General features: G+C 58.7%; 2 protein-coding genes across 11 annotated transcripts; both read right to left on the bottom strand.

Annotated features, from left to right (window-relative positions):
• Positions 1-936: 936 nt before the first annotated feature.
• On the bottom strand, positions 937-8,914 carry DHODH (dihydroorotate dehydrogenase (quinone)). 9 transcript variants are annotated; one of them, XM_071814509.1, is made up of 12 exons: positions 8,849-8,914; positions 8,403-8,606; positions 7,906-8,105; positions 7,632-7,714; positions 6,954-7,141; positions 6,406-6,519; positions 5,929-6,082; positions 5,698-5,857; positions 2,443-2,504; positions 2,179-2,279; positions 1,878-1,953; positions 937-1,734 (listed from the first exon to the last, which is right to left on the bottom strand). In XM_071814509.1, the coding sequence occupies exons 1-12, from the start codon at positions 8,864-8,866 to the stop codon at positions 971-973; spliced, it is 2,124 nt and encodes a 707-aa protein (XP_071670610.1). In that variant the 5' UTR covers positions 8,867-8,914; the 3' UTR covers positions 937-970. The 9 variants fall into 9 exon arrangements, with proteins under 9 accessions (XP_071670610.1, XP_065704578.1, XP_065704579.1 ...); XM_065848506.2 differs by lacking the exon at positions 2,179-2,279 and having other exon boundaries at positions 1,878-1,952; positions 2,431-2,504; positions 8,849-8,913; XM_065848507.2 differs by lacking the exon at positions 2,179-2,279 and having other exon boundaries at positions 1,878-1,952; positions 8,849-8,913.
• Positions 8,915-9,144: 230 nt separating this feature from the next.
• IST1 (IST1 factor associated with ESCRT-III) lies at positions 9,145-18,648 on the bottom strand. 2 transcript variants are annotated; one of them, XM_065848699.2, is made up of 10 exons: positions 18,573-18,648; positions 16,357-16,456; positions 15,509-15,689; positions 15,163-15,250; positions 14,773-14,856; positions 14,301-14,411; positions 13,730-13,936; positions 12,537-12,629; positions 11,336-11,381; positions 9,145-10,119 (listed from the first exon to the last, which is right to left on the bottom strand). In XM_065848699.2, the coding sequence occupies exons 2-10, from the start codon at positions 16,442-16,444 to the stop codon at positions 9,920-9,922; spliced, it is 1,098 nt and encodes a 365-aa protein (XP_065704771.1). In that variant the 5' UTR covers positions 16,445-16,456; positions 18,573-18,648; the 3' UTR covers positions 9,145-9,919. The 2 variants fall into 2 exon arrangements, with proteins under 2 accessions (XP_065704771.1, XP_065704770.1); XM_065848698.2 differs by lacking the exon at positions 18,573-18,648 and adding an exon at positions 18,320-18,536.
• Positions 18,649-19,029: the final 381 nt, after the last annotated feature.

The following is a 19,029-nucleotide window of genomic DNA, read 5'->3' as shown; positions in this document are numbered from 1 at the left end:
CGGACACCCTCAGAGCCCCCGGCAGCCCCGGGCTAGACGGACGGGGACACCCGGACACCCTCAGAGCCCCCGGCAGCCCCGGGCTAGACGGACGGGGACACCCGGACACCCTCAGAGCCCCCGGCAGCCCCGGGCTAGACGGACAGGGACACCCGGACACCCTCAGAGCCCCCGGCAGCCCCGCGCAGGCGCACGCACACTGTGCTCGCACCGCCGCGCCCCGCACACGGACACACGCGGTCCCGCATCACAGCCCGGTGGGGTTTCAGGCTCCCCTGTAGACCCCCAGCCCTGCTAACGCAGAGTCACCAGAGCAGATCACACAGGTCGGTCCAGGCTCTGTCACCTCACAGCAGAGAAGTTTCTCCTCATGTTCAGATGGAGCCTCCAGTGTTTCAGTCTGTGCCCGTTGCCCCTCACCCTAGCGTTGGGCACCACTGAACAGAGTCTGGTCCATCCTCTGACACCCACCCTGAGATATTGATCCCATTGATCAGATCGCTCTCAGCTTCTACAGCTGAACAGCTCAGCACTCTGAGACTTTCCTCATAAGATGCTGCAGACTCCTCAGCATCTTTGTAGCTCTAGCTGGACTCCCTCCAGTAATTCCTTGTCCTTCTTAAACTGTGGAGCCCAGAGGTGGACCCGGTGCTGCAGATGTGGCCTCACCAGGCAGAGCAGAGGGGGAAGATTCACCTTCCTCGAACTGCTGGTCACTCTTCCTAATGCACCCTAGCTACCCTTGGCCTCTGGATCTTGACTCATGGTCATCATTGTCCCCCAGAACTCCGAAGTCCTTCTCTGCAGAGCTGCTTTCTAGCAGGTCAGCCTCAACCTGTACTGGTGCCTGGGGTTGTTCCTCCCCAGGTGCAGAACCCTGCACTTGCCCTTGTTGACATGAACAGACAGACACACCAACATAGACAGAGCCTGCAGTCAGGCTGCAACAGCTTTAATTCCCCAGCCCAGCTCAGCCTGCCACCACTGTCTCCCTGATCCAGGCCAGGACACGCCGCACATCCACGTAGACGCTAAACTTGGAAGCCGCACAGCTCTTGTCGTGGCTGAGGATCCCGGCTGCGTACCAGGCACCATCAGCCTCATCCTGCACTACGAAGGCGCCACCAGCATCTCCATAGCACGTGTCCTCACGCAGCTCGCTCAGGCCCACGCAGAAGGTGTCATTGCTGAGGATGGGCTGGACCCAGTAGGACGCGTTCCGCGCCCCGTAGTACTGGCGGCAGCTCTCGCCGTCTGCCACTGGCAGCATCACGTACTTCAGCATGGTGGTGAAGGCAAAGGTGGCCCCGCGGCCCCAGCCCGAGACATAGCCCACCCGACCGGGCTGCACATAGTCCTTCTGGGGCAGGCAGATGGGCATCACCTCCTCCCCAAGGAGCACCTTCTGCTTCAGCTTCAGCAGGGCCAGATCCACAGCCGCTGGGTAGCCAGGGTGCAGCACCACGCGCTCGATGGCCAGGGCAGGCTGCTCCCGGCTGCCCAGGTAGAGCTGCAGAGTGGGCGCAATCTCTTCGGGCTTGGTGTTCTCGCTGTGGTTCAAGTAGACATTCCTGCCTGTGGTCAGCAGCCACTGGTCGCTGATGAGTGTGGCCCCCACAGTGAGGTTGTGGCGAGTCACCAGCCGGCCCTGCCAGGGGAAGCTGCCCTTCCTCGCCAGCAGGCCCCCAATGATGCGCTGCAGCTGCCTGGGGGGGTTCTTGGGCCTCCCGCACACTGCACAGGGCAGAGCAGGCCCCCGTGAGCCCCTGGGGCCAGCACACACCCTCCTGGCTCCCAGCAGCCACGGGGAACAGCAGGGAGGATGGGGCTTGCAAGCAGCCCCTGCAGCACCCGTAGCCCTGCTGCTCTGCGCTCACCTGGCTCGCAGACTGGCACCTCCTTGCCAGCGTCAGGGCTCAGCCATTCGTGGTCCTTGTCACACTTGACCGTGCCTTTGGAGGGAAACCAGAGTCAGCAGCTCTGCCCTGCACGGAGGCGGATGGACCCTGCAGCCAGGGAGGTGCAGAGATGCTTGTACCCTGCCATGGCTGGGGTGGGCAGGAGTTGCTACTCATGCCCCTGAGGAAGGGGGGTGCTGCATCATGTGGCTTTGAGACAGCCCCTGGAGCTGGGGACTGGCCCGTCCCCGGGCACTGTGCCAGTGCTGTGGGCCTCATCATTGCTGGAGCCACGCAGCTGGTAGTACGGGTCGCAGTGGTACTTGATCAGGTGCTTGACGTGGCCATGCTCAATCTCTGTAGGCTTTGCACAGCTCCACTCTGCAGGCAGAGGATGCTCGGCTCCCTGGAGACCCAGCCCAGGACATTGCCCCACCCCGGCGGGTCCCTCCCCAGTCCTGTCTCCCCTGCCCCACACCTGCTCCCTGCCAACCTCCCCTGGCTTTGCTCAAGCCCGGAGCTCCCCCCTCACCCTGAGTGGTACCAGTGGCAGCTGCAGTCTCCACCACGGTCCAGGCCAGGCCGGCGATCAGCAGCACTGCAGGTCTGTGGGGCAGAGAGTGCATGCTCAGCACGGGACACACACAGGACGCACACTCAGCACAGGGCTCCCACCCTGCTGCCAGCCCATGGGCTCCACCAGGACCAAAGCCCAGTTACGCTTACACCCCATCTTGGGGCTCCCTCCACAGAGGGCAGAGGGCCAATCCCGTGCCCTGGGCTAGCTGTCAGACACAGCCTGGACACTGCTGCTGCACAGGACGAGGCTGCAGCGTCTGGACACAGGCGCAACACGGGTCCTGCTGCAGGTCCCAGCCCAGGAAGCATGACAGACACAGCACCAAGCACATGCAGGGACACACCAATGCCACTCACCCCATGCTTGCTGCTCTCTCTCCTCACAGCAGCCTCCTTCCGCAGGGCAACGCTGTTCAGGGCTCCCTCCTCATCCCTTTTATTGCCACCTCCCTGGCCCTGGTGCAGCCCTGCTTGGCCCCGACCCCCTGACCCTGCTGCACGCAGCCAGCACTGTTCCCAGCAGCAGGAGCACAAAACTCCCCTCCTGGCTCGCAGCTGCTGGCAGCACCTCCCCACAGCCTCCCCACGCTCCGTGAGCAGCCAGCGCCAAGGCTTTCCGGGATTTTGCATCTGCAAATACACAGGAGAAACCTGGCTGCAGACACTGGACTCTGGCATCAGGACACCAGCTGAGGGTCACGGAGAGGAGCCAGCCCCTGTCCCCTGCAGAACTGCCTTGTGCCACCAAGAAGAGGACAGCCAGCAGCTGCCCCAGTGTGGCAGGTGACACAGGGTCATAGGGCCTGAGTGCTGTCACCCTGCAGAGCCAGGGCTGGGCAGTCCTGCTCAGCTGCCCAAGGGTGGAGTGTGTCCCACCAGCTGACTGCTCTCCAGGAGGCCATGGCCAAGCTGGCCCCATCCCACACACCCACCGCTTCCCAGCAGCCCCAGGCGTGGGTTGTTTGTCAGCCCAGCCCAGCCTGACGGGAACTCGCAGCAGCAATCACTGGCCGGTACCCAGCAGCTGGGAGCCTGCTCTGGCCAGCGGACCTGCAGCCAGAGCACAACCAAGGGGCAGCACGGAGGGGACAGGCGCACACCTCCTACCCACCGCAGGGTGCCAGCACTGCAGTGAGGTCACCCCAAAACAACCTGGAGCACGAGAGGCCACCCCAGCACTGGGCCATCGAGGCCCAGCTGCCCCAGTGCCCCTTGGAGGCTGCAGTCCTTCAGGCTCAGGGGAGTATCTGTTCCTGGTCCCAGACACTCCAGCAAAGGGCTTTCTTGTCCTGTGCAAGCTTCTTCCTATCTCACGGGGCACCCGTCCCCCTATATAACACAGGGCTCGAGCTCTCTGCTCAGCACCAGCCGTACACAACCACACCTGACAGGCAGACAGCTGGAGCCCAGGACACACCAGGGCTTGACAGCTGCGACCCCCGAGCCACGCCAGCACTTGGGAAGGTGCTGTGGCTCTGATGGCGGCTGGCCTGTCAGCACCGTCCTGCTGTAGGAGGAGACTGCTGTGCCCTGGCAGAGGGACAAAGTGATGCAGGACTGTGCCTTGGTGCCCCCTCGGTGGGTGACAGGGACAGGCTGCAGGAGGGGGGAGCTGCCCCCGCCTGTACCTGAGGTGCAGCGCACAGCCTACACGCCGGGACACGGCAGCCCAGGGCTGTCAGCAACTGCCATGGCAGAGCCAGGCTCCGAATGTCTCCAAGGCACAGTCACAAATCAGCTTCAGAGCACAAGCAAGAGTGCTGTGGGACAAGGGGATACCAAGCTCAAGCTCCCACAGGCATGAGAGCCACTGTGACTGGAAGAGCAAGTGGCCCTCTCCAGAGAAAACATCAATACCTTGGCCACCAAAGCAGGTCACAGCCCCGCAAGAGCAGCAGCAAGCACCACCAGCAAAAGCAGGGTCTGTGGAGCAGCGGCTGGCGCAGAGGACTGCAGCAGGAGCAGGTGGGTGACAGCCCTGGATGAGCAGTCCTGCTGCTCCCATGACCTGTGCTGTGATGCAATCCTGCTGGGCAGGGTGGATTGTGAGGCTGCAGAGGGAACAGCGTGTCCTGGCCAAGCTGTGTTGCTCAAGAAAGGCTGGAAACAACTGCAGGGAGTCCAGGGCAAAGCAGCAGTTGAAGCCAGAGGGCCCAAAGACAAAACCAGCAGCCTCCAAAAGTGTGAACAAACAGGGTCTTTCCGTAACAAGAGACAGGGCACAACTGCAGTGCTCTCCAAACGCCTACATACTGGCAGGAAGGGGAGAAAATGGTGCTCAGCACCTCCCGGCAGCCCAGCCGCAGGCAGGTCTCTGCGAGGGAAGCCATGGTGAGCTTTGTGTGGATCCAGCCCAGAGCTCAGCTACTCTGCGGCTTCTGCCTCCAGGAGAAGATACACCAACCAGGAACAACATGGAGAGCTGCTCCCACTTGGCTGAGGGGAGCCAGGCTGTGACCATCCGACCCCAGGGTGTCCTCAGAGCAGCACATGGGACCAGGTGAGCTAAACTTTTATTGACACTGGGGCAGGACCCAGGGCCTGGAGTTTTATTACAATACCCTGTGCAGAGGGGAGGGCAGGGGGCAGAGGCTCCTGCAAGGTTGTGGAGCGGGAGGACCAAGCACCAGGCAGAGCAGATGGCGTGGGCTGTGGGGCCCTGGCAGCTGGGACCTCCTGTCTGTGGCTCTGGGCAACGGCATGGGGAAGATGTGTGCTCCTGGGGATGTGCTGCAGCAGCAGCAGCAGCAGGGCAGCTCCAGGCCTTCCTCACCACCCAGCACAGCCTGACCCAGCACTGGTTTCCACTGGGAGCCCAGCCCATGGGAAAACCAAACCACAGCCCTGGACAGCAGCACCAGTCCCCTGCCTTGCTCCCCACCAGTGCAGGCCCAGCTTCACCCCCACTGACTCTTCCCAGGGACTGGCACCAGGACCCTGGCTCAGGCCCAGCCTGCCCAGCACTGCAGTGTCAGACCTGTCCCTGCTTGACCTTGGCTCCTCCTAGACCTTGGTCCTGCATCATGTCAGCACCGGTGATCTGCTCCAACCGCCTCCATGACATTCTGGAACCCCTGCTCCCTGATCAGGGTTGGGATCATCAGGTACATGACAGCCAGGCTGGCCCAGCCCTGTCCTGCTGTTGCCCAGGCACCAGCAAGTGTTGCCCAGAGCTGCCCTGGCCAGGGCTCCCTGCAGAGGCACTGGGCCCCTCGCTCACCTGAGCAGCTGCTCCAGCTCCCGCTTCACTGCTCCCACCACCGGTGGCCCCCGGTACACCAGTGCTGTGTACATCTGCACCAGCGAGGCTCCAGCGCGGATCTTCTCCAGGGCATCACGCCCGCTACTCACCCCCCCCACCCCGATGATGGGCACCTGGCCTGCGGGCAGGTGTGCGGTCAGGACAGCACGGGTGACACCAGCACATCCCTCCCGCCTGCTCTGCCCCTACCTCGGGTGAGGGAGTACATCTCCCTGATGGTCTGTGTGGAGAGCTCCCGCAGGGGCTTCCCGCTGAGTCCCCCGGGCTCTGTGCGCTGCGGGCTGCGGAGGCTGCTGGGGCGGCTCACGGTGGTGTTGCTGACAATCAGCCCGTCCACACCCAGCTGAGGGGCAGCAGCATGAGGACATGGCTGCCACGAGCTGTCCCCAACCCTCATGCCCAGGTTGCCAGGCCAGATCCTCCCTGGCAGGTGTCTCAGCACCCTGCCTGGGGACAAAGCAGCTGCCCCTCACCACCTGCACCATCCTCAAGGTCCAGGTGACGCACACAGGCCCTCACAGAATCAGCTACCCAGAGAGCTGCAGCTCCTGTTCCTTCAGAGTGGTGACTTGCCAGGAGCAGCATGGTCCCGCCCTTGTGTTATGTGAGGTGAGGCAGGAGGGACCCATCCCAGCCCCCCGTCAGCCTCCGCTTCCGGCACCTCACCTCGCAGATGATGCTGGCGATGTCCTGCTTGTCCTGCGTGGTGAGGTCAGGGGCAATCTTCACCAGCACAGCTGGCTTGCGCTCACAGGGCAGCGCATCCCTCTCCGCCAGCACCTGTGTGGGAAGAGAACAGGTCCTGCCCCGGGCCGGGGGACACCTGCAGCCAGCAGCACAGGGACAGGCGCTGCTCTCCTGGTGTGGCACTGCTGATGGGACGGACACCCTGCGGCACAGGGGCCAGGGCACATGACCCACGCAGGACCCACAGCCACTCCTGACACTGTGGGGCGGGTGGCCCGCTTCCCCCTTGCCAGAGCAGAGTGAAGGGCAATGCCTCGCTGCTTATGTGCCCTTTGATGGAGCACAGCAGTCCCAGGAACCAGCAGCTGACCAGGGGAAATCTTAGTGGCTCTGCCACCACACCAGGGAGCCATCACACTCCTCCCTGTGCTGGGCAAATGCCTGGCTGGAGCAGAGCGGGTGCTGCTGGGGACAGGATGCATCCAGGGCTGCAGCTGTGCTCTGGGCTGGCTGTGAGTGTCACGCACCTTGGTCAGCAGGTCCCGCAGCTCAGCCTTGCCCTGCAGGTCCCGCAGCCCTGGAGTGTTCGGGCTGGACACATTCACAACCAGGTAGTCAGCCAAAGGGCCCAGCATCCGCACCCCAGCCACATAGTCAGCTGCAGCATCGGTGGAGCTCTTGTTCTTGCCCAGGTTGACTCCAAGGGGCATCCCCGCTGGAACACAGGCATGGCTGAACCAGGGCAGCAGGACCAACCACCACCCAAGGGACCAGAATGTTTGACAAGGGAGGGCCCAGGACCAGCTAAAATCAAGATGAGAATATGCAGCCCAAATATTTCACAGCGTGGGCCCAGGACTGTCCTGTTACCACAGCTGCCCTGCTCAGCACCTCCCGGCACTGTGGCGCTGCCCTCAGAAACCGCCCAGCTGGGGACCTGTGGCTCTGGCTAGCCTGAGCAGGCACGTCCTGCCCAAAGCAGCATGGAGAGCCTCTACCACAGAGAAAAAGGCAGTTGGTCGCAGCCCCACACGGGAAGCCTGCAGCCCCAGGAGGGTTCCTGCCATCCGAACACACCTCCCTCTGGCCAGGGCTCTCCTGCGCCTGGGTGCTGGTGTTACGCCCCTCTCCTGGCCTACAGCCACCCGGGACCCCCAAGTCCAGCCCACAGACCCTAAGAACAAAGGCTTATGAGCTTGTCTCACCACCCGTGAGCCTGAGCTGTGTCTCGTGGCGGGCCCGCAGCCTGCGCTCCACCGCAGCATGGCCATGGCTGTTGAATCCGTACCTGCACCAGAACAGACAAGGTTTGGGGTGGGGTGGTGTCCATGCACCCTGAATAAGACGCAGGAGAAACAAGAGGGAGATGTAATGTCTGCAGCTCTGCTCAGCACATCCAGCTCAAGGGCCACCAAGAACTGGGACACACAAACAGTTGCCTTCCCTGTGTGACACGCAGAGCAGCTGCCCCAGACCCACCTGTTGATGACGGCCTCATCCTCCACCAGCCGGAAGACTCTGGGTCTGGCATTCCCCTCCTGGGGCTGGGGTGTGACAGTCCCCACTTCCACAAAGCCAAAGCCCATCTTGTACAGCCCATCCACAGCCTCGCCCTGCTTGTCAAAGCCAGCGGCCAGGCCCACCGGGTTGCGGAACCGCTGCCCGAGTACTCGCACCTCCTGCCGGGCCAGGGCTGGGTCACCGAGAGCCAGAGCCCACCTGCACCAGCAGCTCAAGCCCGGCCCCCTCCTCTCCATTCCCCTCGCTTGGTGTCACCAGGGGCCTGCCCGGGGACTCGCAGCTCCTGCCCGCGGGCAGAGCTCGTCACCCCCCACCGACCGCCGCGGGTCCCGAGCCACCATGGGGCCCCGCCACCTGCCCACCCCCGGCCCTGCGGTCCCCCGGCCACCCGCACGCCCTGGCTGGCCCTCGGCTCCTGCCCGCCCCTCGTCCCCGCTCTTCTCACAGAGTCGCACCAGCGCGGGGCCGTCGGTCCGGGCGGGGGGCAGCAGCCCAAGGGCGGCAGCGCGCAGGGCCAGCCCGTGGGCAGCCTCGGGGGGGAGGGCGCGGAGTGCGGGCATCACCGCCGCCGCGTAGAGCCGCTCGTCACCCGCCGCCAGCGCCGAGCCCAGCAGCAGCCCGCAGCCCCCCAGCGCTGCCGCCAGCACCCGCAGCCGCCCCTGCGAGAGATCGTCAGCAGCGTCGCACCGGCACGCCAGCGCCGGTACCCCGTCCCGCCCGCACCCCTCACCGGCACCCCGCCCCGGCACGCCGCCCCCCGTACCCACACCGGCATCACACCCCACACCGGCGCCCCGCCCGCCTCCCGTGCCCACATCCCATCCCGTGTCCCGGCCCCGCCGCCCCCGCCCCGCCGGGTCCCCGCTCCTCCCGCCGCCACGGGAACCAGCCGGCCGCTCACGCGCAGCGGAGCCGCCATCAGCTCAACCCTACACGTGGCAGGACACTTCCGGCATCCCCCCCGCGGTGATTGGCAGAAGCCGAACCCTCCCAGCCAATAGAGGCGCAGCAGGACACATAGCGGGCGGATCGCGGGACAAACGGCAGGGGCGGGACTCATGGGGACGGGGACCCTGACAACCCCTCGAGGCCCCGCCCCCCGGGAGTCGCCTTCGGGACCCGGTAGCAGCGCTGCCGCTCCACCGCGGCCATGAACGGTAGCACAACGCCCGAGAAACGGCACCGCACAGCCCGCTGTTCAGAGCCTCGGCTTTATTAGGAACCAACCCCAAGATACAAATCAAATAAAAGTTAAGGAAAAGTTGTTGAAAGGGCTCTGCGCAGGGCTACAGCACAAGGGGAGCAGCCATGGCCCCGGCTCCCACCAGAGCCCCCCAGTGCAGCCCTCGGGTCAGTGAGCCCCAGCGGTCTCAGGGAACACAGCTGAACCAGTGGGCACGGCCCTGCCAAGCAGGACAGACCTCCCGAGGTCACAGCCAGGCGGCTGTAAGCCACAGCTGGGGACAGCGGCAGCACCAGCATGCTGCACACACTCGGGCAACGCCACAGCTCCTCAGAACCGTTGTTCCCTGCTCCCGCCCCAGTTAGTCACAGCTCTCACCAAAATGACTCAGTTACTCTCACCACACAGGGTACCAGCTTGTGGAAGATGCTGCCCTTGGGATTATGCAGGGAGAGAGCCCCTTTCCCCTCCAGGCTCCACTTCCCTCCTGTGCAGGAGCAGCCAGGAATGGCACCCAGGACATCACGCACAGCGTTCCAGTACAGCTACCTAGACCCATAGGCTGTTCCCTGTTCCAGTCTCACAAGACTCACCACAGTTCACCTCCTGGAGCAACAAAGATTGGGAAAGTGACAGCATCTGGTGTAAGTACAATAAGAGGATAGCTCAAAAAGAGGAGTGCGTTCATTCAAGGTTAATACAGGAAACCAATATCAAGAGAGTCTGTTCCAGAGAGAAACAGCTGCCACAGCTCCTGTCCCTCACATTGGAGTTACAGCCCAGTCGATTTTATGTTTTCTTCTTTAGCTCCTCAAACCTCCGAGAAAGATCATCAAAGTCAATGTCTTCAGAGGCAGAAGAGTTGGCACCAGCAGATGCTATTGGCAGCGTATCTGGCACAGATGGTAATTCAGGCAGCACAAAGTTCTCAGAGGTGTTAGGAGCTCCAGCTTTTGGTTTAGGAGAAGCTTCTGACCTAGGCCCAGGCTCTATTTAGAACAAGAGAAACATCATTCTACCTCACCATCATCACACTCACCAGGCCAAACAGAGCCACAGAAAATAAAGGTCCTTTGACCAAGAAGGCTGTACCAATGTATTTTCCTGAACAGGATCAGTGGTCATGCACCTCCAATCGCACCAAGACTCAGTAGGGAAACACACCAGGTTTCAGGTTTCTATGGCTGCAAGGACTGCAGCAGAGCAGGTGCAGACTGGTGACCCATCCTGTGGCTGCAGCAGACAGCACATCCCCCTCGCTGCCTGCAGCAGGGCTGCTGCTCCACATGCCCATGCTGCTGGACTGCACCATGGCCAAAGGCCCGGGTTCCCCATTAAGCACCTCCTCTAGACATGTGCAGCTATTGCATGCTGTCAACCATACCCAGTTGTGCACTCAGCAGTCAAATTGAAGCACCCAGCTGTGCACCCAGCTGTCAAACTGAAGCGCCTAGCCAGACCTAGGGCACCCACAGGCCTATTTTCTTCAGCACACATCACCAGTACTCCCCAGAGGACTCAGATTGTCACAAAACCCCATCTGGAGCTGGCAAGGAGCAAATCAAGCTGGAGCTGGAGCTACTCACTCTAAAACCCCCTCTCTGCCCTTATCAAGTGCTAGAGGTAACAAGTGCTTTCAAACACACAGAGCAGAATCATGCTGTACAAGGCAAGAGAATTTTATCATGATCCAATTCCAATGCATGAAGCACCTCCTAAGCCTTTAGGCAGATGGACCACGGGATAACAGCCATCTCTACTCATCCTGCTCTGCTGTATGCAGACTCCACTCTGACATACAAACCTATTTACCCTGTCAGTGCTTACTTCTTTCATTCTATTGCTGCAGAACAGTATTATTTATGCCATGTAAAAACTGTTATCACTTAGAGCTGTTGCTTTCTCATTTTGTCCTGCAATGTCCTATACCTGGTCTGATGAGACAGTTTAAGTTGGGGACCCAGTACTGACTCCAAAGTCAGAGTCCAGTTCTTGAGTTTCCAGTGGAAGGCCGGATCCTCCCCATTTTGAGAGGATACTCTCCATTTCCATCAGAGGCCTCTCCAAACTCAAATCCTGCTCAAAATGTGTCAAATTCTACACAGTGTTCCCTACAAGGAAAGCTTCCCCACCAGGGACACTGGGATCCCAAGTCAACTACAGCCCCAGCCACTGCAGCTTTCCCATACCTCCTGACATACTCACCAGCCCCCGGCACAGACGTATCCTTGTCAGCATTAGGCTCGTCAATCTGGAAAAGACTTTCAGTTACTACAGCACTCTGTCCTACCAGGCACAGGCTCACACGGGTGTGCAGGCACTGCTCACAGGCAACAGCAGCCACATCGTGCAGAGCAATGCGGACCCCACCCCTCCCCAAGGCAGACAACACTGGCTTCGAGCACACTCAGAACAATCTGCCTCTCTTCCCAAGAAAGGGAGGCAGTGCTCCAACTTTTCTCTCCCTCTCAGCCAGTCACAGCAGCTTCACTGGCCATATTCTGTAACCAGATAAACACAGCATATCCACTAGCAGGTCTGAAATATTTATCAAGGACATAAGTAGGAGAACATGGCCCACTTCATCCACATAATCACAGCCATGGCTTCCTTTCTTTCAAGAACAATAAACCCTGTAACCAGTAGTGAGGTACAAAATGACTCCATCTCAGGTCTTGCTCTGGTTGGGACAAAGGCCCACAGCATGGTCAGCTGTGCTGGTGTAACTTCTCATTCCCTGTGGGCCACAGCCAATGACTCTGTCCCCATCCAGCTGACAACCACTGCACCTGTGTCCACATCTCCTGCACCCAAAGGTTGTAGTGCAGCTAGTACAAGGTGTTAGCACACACAGGTGCACGGCTACGCTCATCCTTACTCATGATATTGCAAAAACACTGAAAGCAAAATGAGAGGCATGATCACGAACTGCAGCAACAAAAACGGACAAGCACAGACAGAGGAGACTCCAGCCTTTCATTTGCTGTTCCAAAGGACTGAGAAGAGTCTGGGAAAGAGTGTTCAAACATACATCTAGGCCAGCCAAAACTGTCATTCAGGCTAACTATGAATTCCTTGAACATCCTGAAAGTGACAAACCCTTCACATTGCAGAAAAAAAAAAGTACTCTACTTGTTCACTGTTTATCACCATATTAACAATGCAGTAAAATAAATTTTAGCTTTCCTTTGCAGCCAAAACACACAGCAGAACTTCTCACAAGCCATTCTCCCACCACGTGCACCCAGTGATTCATCACACCCATAAGCAATGCCAAGCACCACCCTGAAAGCTCCAAGGGTTGACAGCAATGTGTTAATGAATGTTTGCCTTTTCTGTGGCTACCACTGCACTCTTCTCTGGTTCCCTCTGCTGCCTAAAGTAGTGATTCAGCTCAGGCACTTACAGACTCATACGTTGGTGGCTCTGCCGGAATTGGTGGTGGGTGGATGTTGGTGAAAGGCTGGTAAGTCCCCACTGGTAGGCCACCGAAGTTCTCCTGCACAGAGAGATTACAGTCATGTACCAGGCTACTCAGCTGGGACAGCGACCCTGGGACACAACGCACCCACTGCTGCTACGGATGTCAGAAAAAGTAGTGCTCTAAGATATGTGCAGGTAAGCATCCAACCTGATATAGTTCATACTTACAAGGAAAAGATTCTTAAGTATCAAGTCAGATGTAGTCACCTGGAGGGACCGGACCCAGCTAGCAGGGCTGTGGGTTATTCTAAAGAACCAGCATCACTAAACACTTCATCTTTCAAGGCATTAGACGTACCAAGACACAAGGGCAATACCCCACCTTAAGGACATCTGAGCCATTTCTCCTGAATGCAGTATCACAGAACAGGAGGGTCTCTGGCTCCCTCAAGGCTTTGTATTACCCTTACTTGTAACACAAAAGTGCCTCAAAGACCTAGACTTGGCACAAGTCCTCAGCACACTTATGCCTGGGCCAACAGCCAGTTGATGATGCTTGGCCCTGATTTTCCACAAACACTGCAGCATTGCTGAGACCACACTAAGACTCCAAGCCATCCCACTGTTCTGCCACTCTCTGGTCTGCATAGATACCCTGTCAATGACTGAATTCAGAGAACAGTGCTATTTTCAGCTCCCACCTTTGCAAGAAACTATCTCCACATCTGCTGTTCTGGTCCCCTGCCCTCACAAGTCTGAGGGCAGGGCACTTCCGCATTTTTTAGTGCTGTTCTCACCCCATAAAACTCAACTGATTTCCTTGTTTGAACCTTGGCACACTACCAGCCTACCAGCTTCAAAGTCCAGCTCCAAGCCCTAGTCAAAAGCCTGGTAGTCACAAGACTGCCTCAGGAGGTAAGTCAGGACTCCCCTGTTCCCTGAGGGCAAAGAGGGCTGGTTGGAGAACAGGGGCAGGAACCTCCACAGACAAGAAGCAACATGAAGCTCTGGCTGTACTGCCAACAGTTCCCATCCTTTGCAGCCTCAAAGGAACACAACGGTGTTCCTACACACCAAGCTACCAGGTACAGGCAGTTCTCAACCAGCAGGTACAGAGCTAAGCACCACAGTCAGACTCTCACAAAAAAAGGGAATGTCCAAAGCAAAGGCACTTACCGGTCCCTTTGGAGGCGGGTAGGAGAAGGGCGGGTTTGGAGTTGGCATGGGCATGGGCATCATCACTGGCATGGGTACAAGTCCATCATGACCAACCAGTGGGGCTGTAAATCCACCACCTCCTCCCCCTCCAGGGCCACCCTTCTTCACATCATCTGTGAATCCTACATCAATCAGATCTGCCTCTCCACCTGGCGGGGCTTCAGCCTGCAGGGGGTAGAAGAATTCTGCTCATCAACATGTCTCTATGCTGATTACAGCCCTCTGAACAGCATTTGTCACTGGACAAGATGGGACAACACAGCAAGGACACAACACAAGGACAGGAGCTACACAGTGATATTAATGCATATCAGAAAGGGAACCAGACTACAGCGTGACTAACTACAGCTGCACACCGCGGCACTGTGGGAAGGAGAGGGATGGGGCTATGCTGGGGCTCTGCTAGAAGGTACCACTGAGTTTGCGTCAACGCCACAGCCCCACGTTCTGAAGCCCACACAGTACTAATGGGACACTCCAGCCCCTGGAACACAGAGGGGACCCTCCAGACTCACAGGCGCTCACTCACCATCACCACGGAGTCGGGCTCATAGGGCACATTGTAGTTCTTTGCAATCTCGATGAGGTATCTTTCCACCAGGATCTTGGGCGGTGCCTCCACGCTCAGCTTGTGCATCAGCTGTGACACAGGGTGCAGAGATGCTCAGCAGGGCAGGGGCAGCACAGCTCTGTCCCAGCCAGGGCCATCTGCTGTGGGACCGCAGCGCAGCCGTGGGAGCCTCTCCTCCCCGTCCAGCACTGCTGCAGAGGGGCTGCTGGTGGCCACAGCCAGGGCTCTGCTGCTCTGCTCCCTCCACCCACAGCCAGCACAGCAGGGTCCCACCTGCCAGGACCCTCAGCACCATGTTCTGCTGCAGGCAACCCCCCGGCAACACCACTGGCTCACCCTGCCCCTCAGTGAGCCACAGGCATCAGCCACTGGCCACGGGAAAAAGGGCAGAATGCCACAGCAGGTGTGTCTCTTCTGCCAGCTCCATTACCCTGTCATTGACTGTCCCAATCTGGTTTGTCCGGCACAGCTTCCCATACTCCTTGCTGTACTTGGCACACAGCTGGTCAGCAACCTGCAGAAGGAGAGCAGCTCTGGGAACACGCACACCTGTGCTTTCCCCCGCCACACACTGTACATCCGCTTTAGCCCCTGCAGCTGCCCACCTCCCCCAGCCCTGATCACCCTCATTTCTGCCACTGAGAGCAGCTGAGCAACCTTAGCCATCCCTGATGCTCCAGGGACACCTATGCTGGGGTCTCCATCTGAAGAACCCACAAAAACATGTCCTCTGCCTTAATGATAGAGTCCCAGACAAAGGTTTCTAACAGTGTCACCCCTACCCTGCACGTGTTAACTCCACTCAAACAACCCTACTCACAATTTTCAACTCAGCCACTTCCGACTGGAGCCGTGGTGCAGCCCAGATCAGTGTAGACACTGCTTCTGCCAGGCCAGAGTCCAGCTCCCTAAGGACCACAAAAGACAACCCTGTCTCCACACGAAGCACCCAGTCTTTGCTGCCCTCCGTCTGATCTGAAAGTCCTCATCCTCCATGCTGGGCTGCAGAGTCTTCCCCGTCTGGGGAAGGGAATGTCTCTGGAGGCCCCAGGACACTGAGACAGGTGCCCTTCTGCAGGCAACGCCTGCCTCAGCAGCAACCCCCCTCCCCCCAAGCCAGGGGTCTGGACCCACTTCCCCAGCACACCCTCTAGCCCAGAGCTTACTTCATGGACTGAATCAGGCCGAAGCGGGCTAGCAGCAGATCACAGTACAGCTCCAGGATCTCCATGGCCTCCACAAGGTAATCTTCACGGATGATGTGCTCCACACGAATCCTAGCACGCTCATCTTTTCCAGCTGCCAGATAATCTGCGATTTCCTTCCTTGCCTTCTGGGCCAGCTCAGCTACAGCACATGTACCCAAGGCCAGTCACTGCGCTGGCAGGGGCTGCTGCCTCCGTACCCATTCACAGCCCCGCCACACACAAAACCATAATGAGCTTCCCTCTCTCCCTCACCCAGACTCTGCAGTGCAGGACACTGAGTCACATCTCCGTGGGGCCCTTGTGTCTAGGTCCCAGCACACTAACTCACAGGAGAAAGCAGAAAGGGGCTTTTAGCTGCTGGAAACACTCCTACACCTTCACCTTCCCTGCAGAGTCAAGCAGAACCATGGATCTTCTCTGTCTGGGCAGGGCAGGGCAGGACAGCACAGATGGCGGGAGCCTCCCACAGCACCCAGGTGGCTCCCCACTATGTTGTGGAAACAGAAGGCCTGCAAAGGCCTCCTGGGGCAAAATGGCACACCCCTCCACACACAACCCACAGCCACCACCCCATAAATTGCCCTCTGACACCAGACAGAAGACAGCCAGCAGTCACGCTACGGCCAGCCCGCTGCCCTGGGCACCCACACAGCAGGGCAGACTGCAGGGCCTGGGGTCAGCAAGGATGAGCAACAGGCTGTGCTGTACTCAGCCCATGAAAGTATCCTGATCCAGAAAAATCTTCTCCTCAAGTATTCTGAGCCCCCAAAGCACCCCACTTCACACCTGCCCCCTCAAATACTCACTTTTCTTTTTCTCCAGCAGCTTGAGACGATTGATGACAAGGCGCAGGTTGACTCGCAAGCGCTCAGCCTTGAACCCAGAGCCCAACATGATAAAAACTTCCTGTAGGAGAAGAGGGAAAGGTCATTGGAACCAGGAGCTAGAAGGACACCAGTCACCATTTTACTTGGGGAAAAAAAGAATGACTTCTTCAAACAAAGAGGTACAGATCTGCTAGCCCCAAATCTGGTTACTCATAAGTGACTGGGCATACAGCACTCATCATTGCCTTCCCCACTCCACAGACACATCTAAACAAGGCCAACAGGCACATAACCCTTCTGGACACTTCCATTCTGACAGACCGAATCGCAACCTCATAAACAGACACAAGACGATAAAAAATTGAGACCACTCCATAAATAGGAACAGGGTTAGAAAACATAGCCTAAAACAAGAAATTGAAGGCCTGGGTCTACTTAATCTAGACAAGTGACATGAGCCTCTGATATGTGTACTACAGTAGTCAAGTTTTAGGAATGTTAGGCAAACATCTCCCAGCAGTGGTCTACGAAGGTGTGACTGTGCCTCAGTTCAGTAAGCTGAGCTTACTGAGATCGTATTTCAGGATTCTGTTCAACTCCAGACTTCTAAGGAGCCCAAGTGGAAAAACCTCTCAGATTTTACAACAAACAGCACAGCTGCCAGAAGATATATTCTCATTCCTTACTTCAAAAGGTTAGGGAAGGAAATCGACGCCTCAAGATGCCATCTGTAACAACTACCACACAAATACTCCCTCTCTCTGTGTTACTTCATTGACAAACCCACATTTTTAAAGAAACACTACAATCACCTGCAAGAACCAAGCCAGCCTCTGCCCAATTAATGTGCAAGTTATTCAACACTGTGTGATTAACCCAAGGACTGTACAAATGGAGGCTGTAGCAGTCCTGCTGTCAGAAGGAAAAAGTTGCCATTCCATATTGCACACACTCTTCCTGCTGAGCTCATGCTCTGGCGCTTCTCCAGCCTCTCATAAGCCAATTCAAATCACGAGTCCTCCAGAAAAATAACTCAGAAGATGCTTTATTATGGAAGTTTGTTATGCCAAGAACTGTTAATCAAGAAGTCCTTCCTTAAGACCTATCACACAAAAAGACCTTGGCTTGTACCTGAAAAACATATTGGAGCAGACTTTCGTATAGTGAGAATGCTTTCTGTATAACTAATGGTTTCATAAGATTTATTACTGTCTACAATATATCCTGATTATTTAGGTGATCTATTCACATATCAATACAGTTATTTCAATGACGCACAGAACCAAACAACCTCAAGAAACGTTGCTAAAGAAGTATGCATGCATGATACAAGTCTGATGCTATGAAAAGCCCTTCTGTAACTAGAACATACTCTTACAACATTAAAATAACTTCACAGTGCTACAAGAAACAGCCTCAGCACAAGTTGCAGTGTTTGTAGAAATATCTGTTAACCATTCTGATTAACAATACCCTGTTTCAACAGATTAGTTCCAAATACAGCCGCTGAGCAGTAGCCAGCTCACCAGCCATCCTTCCACGACCACCCTCTGTCATTTCAAAAGGTTTATTGCCCCGCTGAGGCAGCTGCAGACCGGCTGAGTGACCGGTCCTGTCCCCTGCGCATCGCCCTCCCGGCGGCTCCGCAATCACCGTCACTCGGCCGCAACCAGCTGCCGCTGGGGCGGTTTCCCGGCGCCCCAACCCGCTGCGGGACCCGCCGCGCAGCTGCCCGGGGCTCGAATAAGCGCGGAGACTCCGGGTCCGCTCCACGGGTACAGCGGCACCTGAGGGGCACAGGGACCCCCGCCGCCGGCCCCAGCGCCGCCCCCAGCCTGCTCTCAGCCGCACAAGGGGCACCGGGTAGGACATCCCCCTTACAGCAGCGCCTTCCGGGCCGCCGAACGCGCCCCACCACCACGGCCGCCGCCCCCCAGCTCACCGGCCGCCGCTCCGCGCAGCTTCAGCCACCCAAAATGGCGGCCCAGCCGCACCACGTGCGGAGGAATCCACGGGGCGGCACTTCCCCGCTCCTCCCAGGACACGACCGAGCTGGCAGGGCCCCTGCGGAGGCCAGGCCGCCAGAACGGCCTTCGCACCGGTGCGGCGGCGGCCGGGGAAGGAGCGGCTGCGGCACGAGCAAAGAGAGCGGTGCTAAGGGACTAAATGACCCAGCGGAAGGATTCTTTGCCTACCAATCGCGCAAGCAGTACGCCCGACAGGCGCCCGCCGGCGCCCGCCCCCGGCGCAGAGGTTCCGCCGCACAGCGTTCCGCCCGCTGCGAGCCCCGCCTCCGGGGGGCGGGAGCCGGTCGGCCGGACACACTGCGCCGGGGCGCGCCTGGCCGCGCCGGGCCGGGGGTCTCCCGCTTTCTGGGGGCAGGCGGCGGGGGCGTCTCCGCGAAGGGCAGTCGGGCCGAGGCTGAGCCCGGTCCCGGTGGCCGCAGTCCCGCCGCTGCGTTTCTCCGAGGGTAAGCTGGCCCAGGGCGAGCGCCGGGCGGTACCCGCCGACCCCCGCGAGGCGGCTGCTCTGGGGCCGGCGGTGGCCGCGGGGAGAAGCAGCCCAGAGGTCCCCGCTCTGCGGTGCGTGGCGGTTCATTTCCAAACGGATGCATGAGTTCATAAAGCACGTGGCGGCTTCTAAATTCATAGT

The sequence above is a fragment of the Patagioenas fasciata genome, chromosome 13 (genome assembly GCF_037038585.1).
Source record: "Patagioenas fasciata isolate bPatFas1 chromosome 13, bPatFas1.hap1, whole genome shotgun sequence".
Classification (NCBI taxonomy): Eukaryota; Metazoa; Chordata; class Aves; order Columbiformes; family Columbidae; genus Patagioenas; species Patagioenas fasciata.
The sequence above is the reverse complement of the archived record's forward strand: the minus strand, read 5'-3'. Positions and strand labels throughout refer to the sequence as shown.

What these genes read in the sequence shown, in the direction of transcription:
- IST1 (XM_065848699.2), bottom strand. Translation starts at nt 16,444, where the DNA reads ATGTTGGGCTCTGGGTTCAAGGCTGAGCGCTTGCGAGTCAACCTGCGC. An exon ending in AGCCCGACTCCGTGGTGATG is followed by an intron (nt 13,937 to 14,300) that starts GTGAGTGAGCGC and finishes TACCCCCTGCAG; the next exon opens with GCTGAAGCCCCGCCAGGTGG. An exon ending in AGCCACCAACGTATGAGTCT is followed by an intron (nt 11,382 to 12,536) that starts GTAAGTGCCTGA and finishes AGTCTTTTCCAG; the next exon opens with ATTGACGAGCCTAATGCTGA.
- DHODH (XM_071814509.1), bottom strand. An exon ending in TCGCCAGCATCATCTGCGAG is followed by an intron (nt 6,083 to 6,405) that starts GTGAGGTGCCGG and finishes GCTGCCCCTCAG; the next exon opens with CTGGGTGTGGACGGGCTGAT. An exon ending in GATGTACTCCCTCACCCGAG is followed by an intron (nt 5,858 to 5,928) that starts GTAGGGGCAGAG and finishes ACCTGCCCGCAG; the next exon opens with GCCAGGTGCCCATCATCGGG.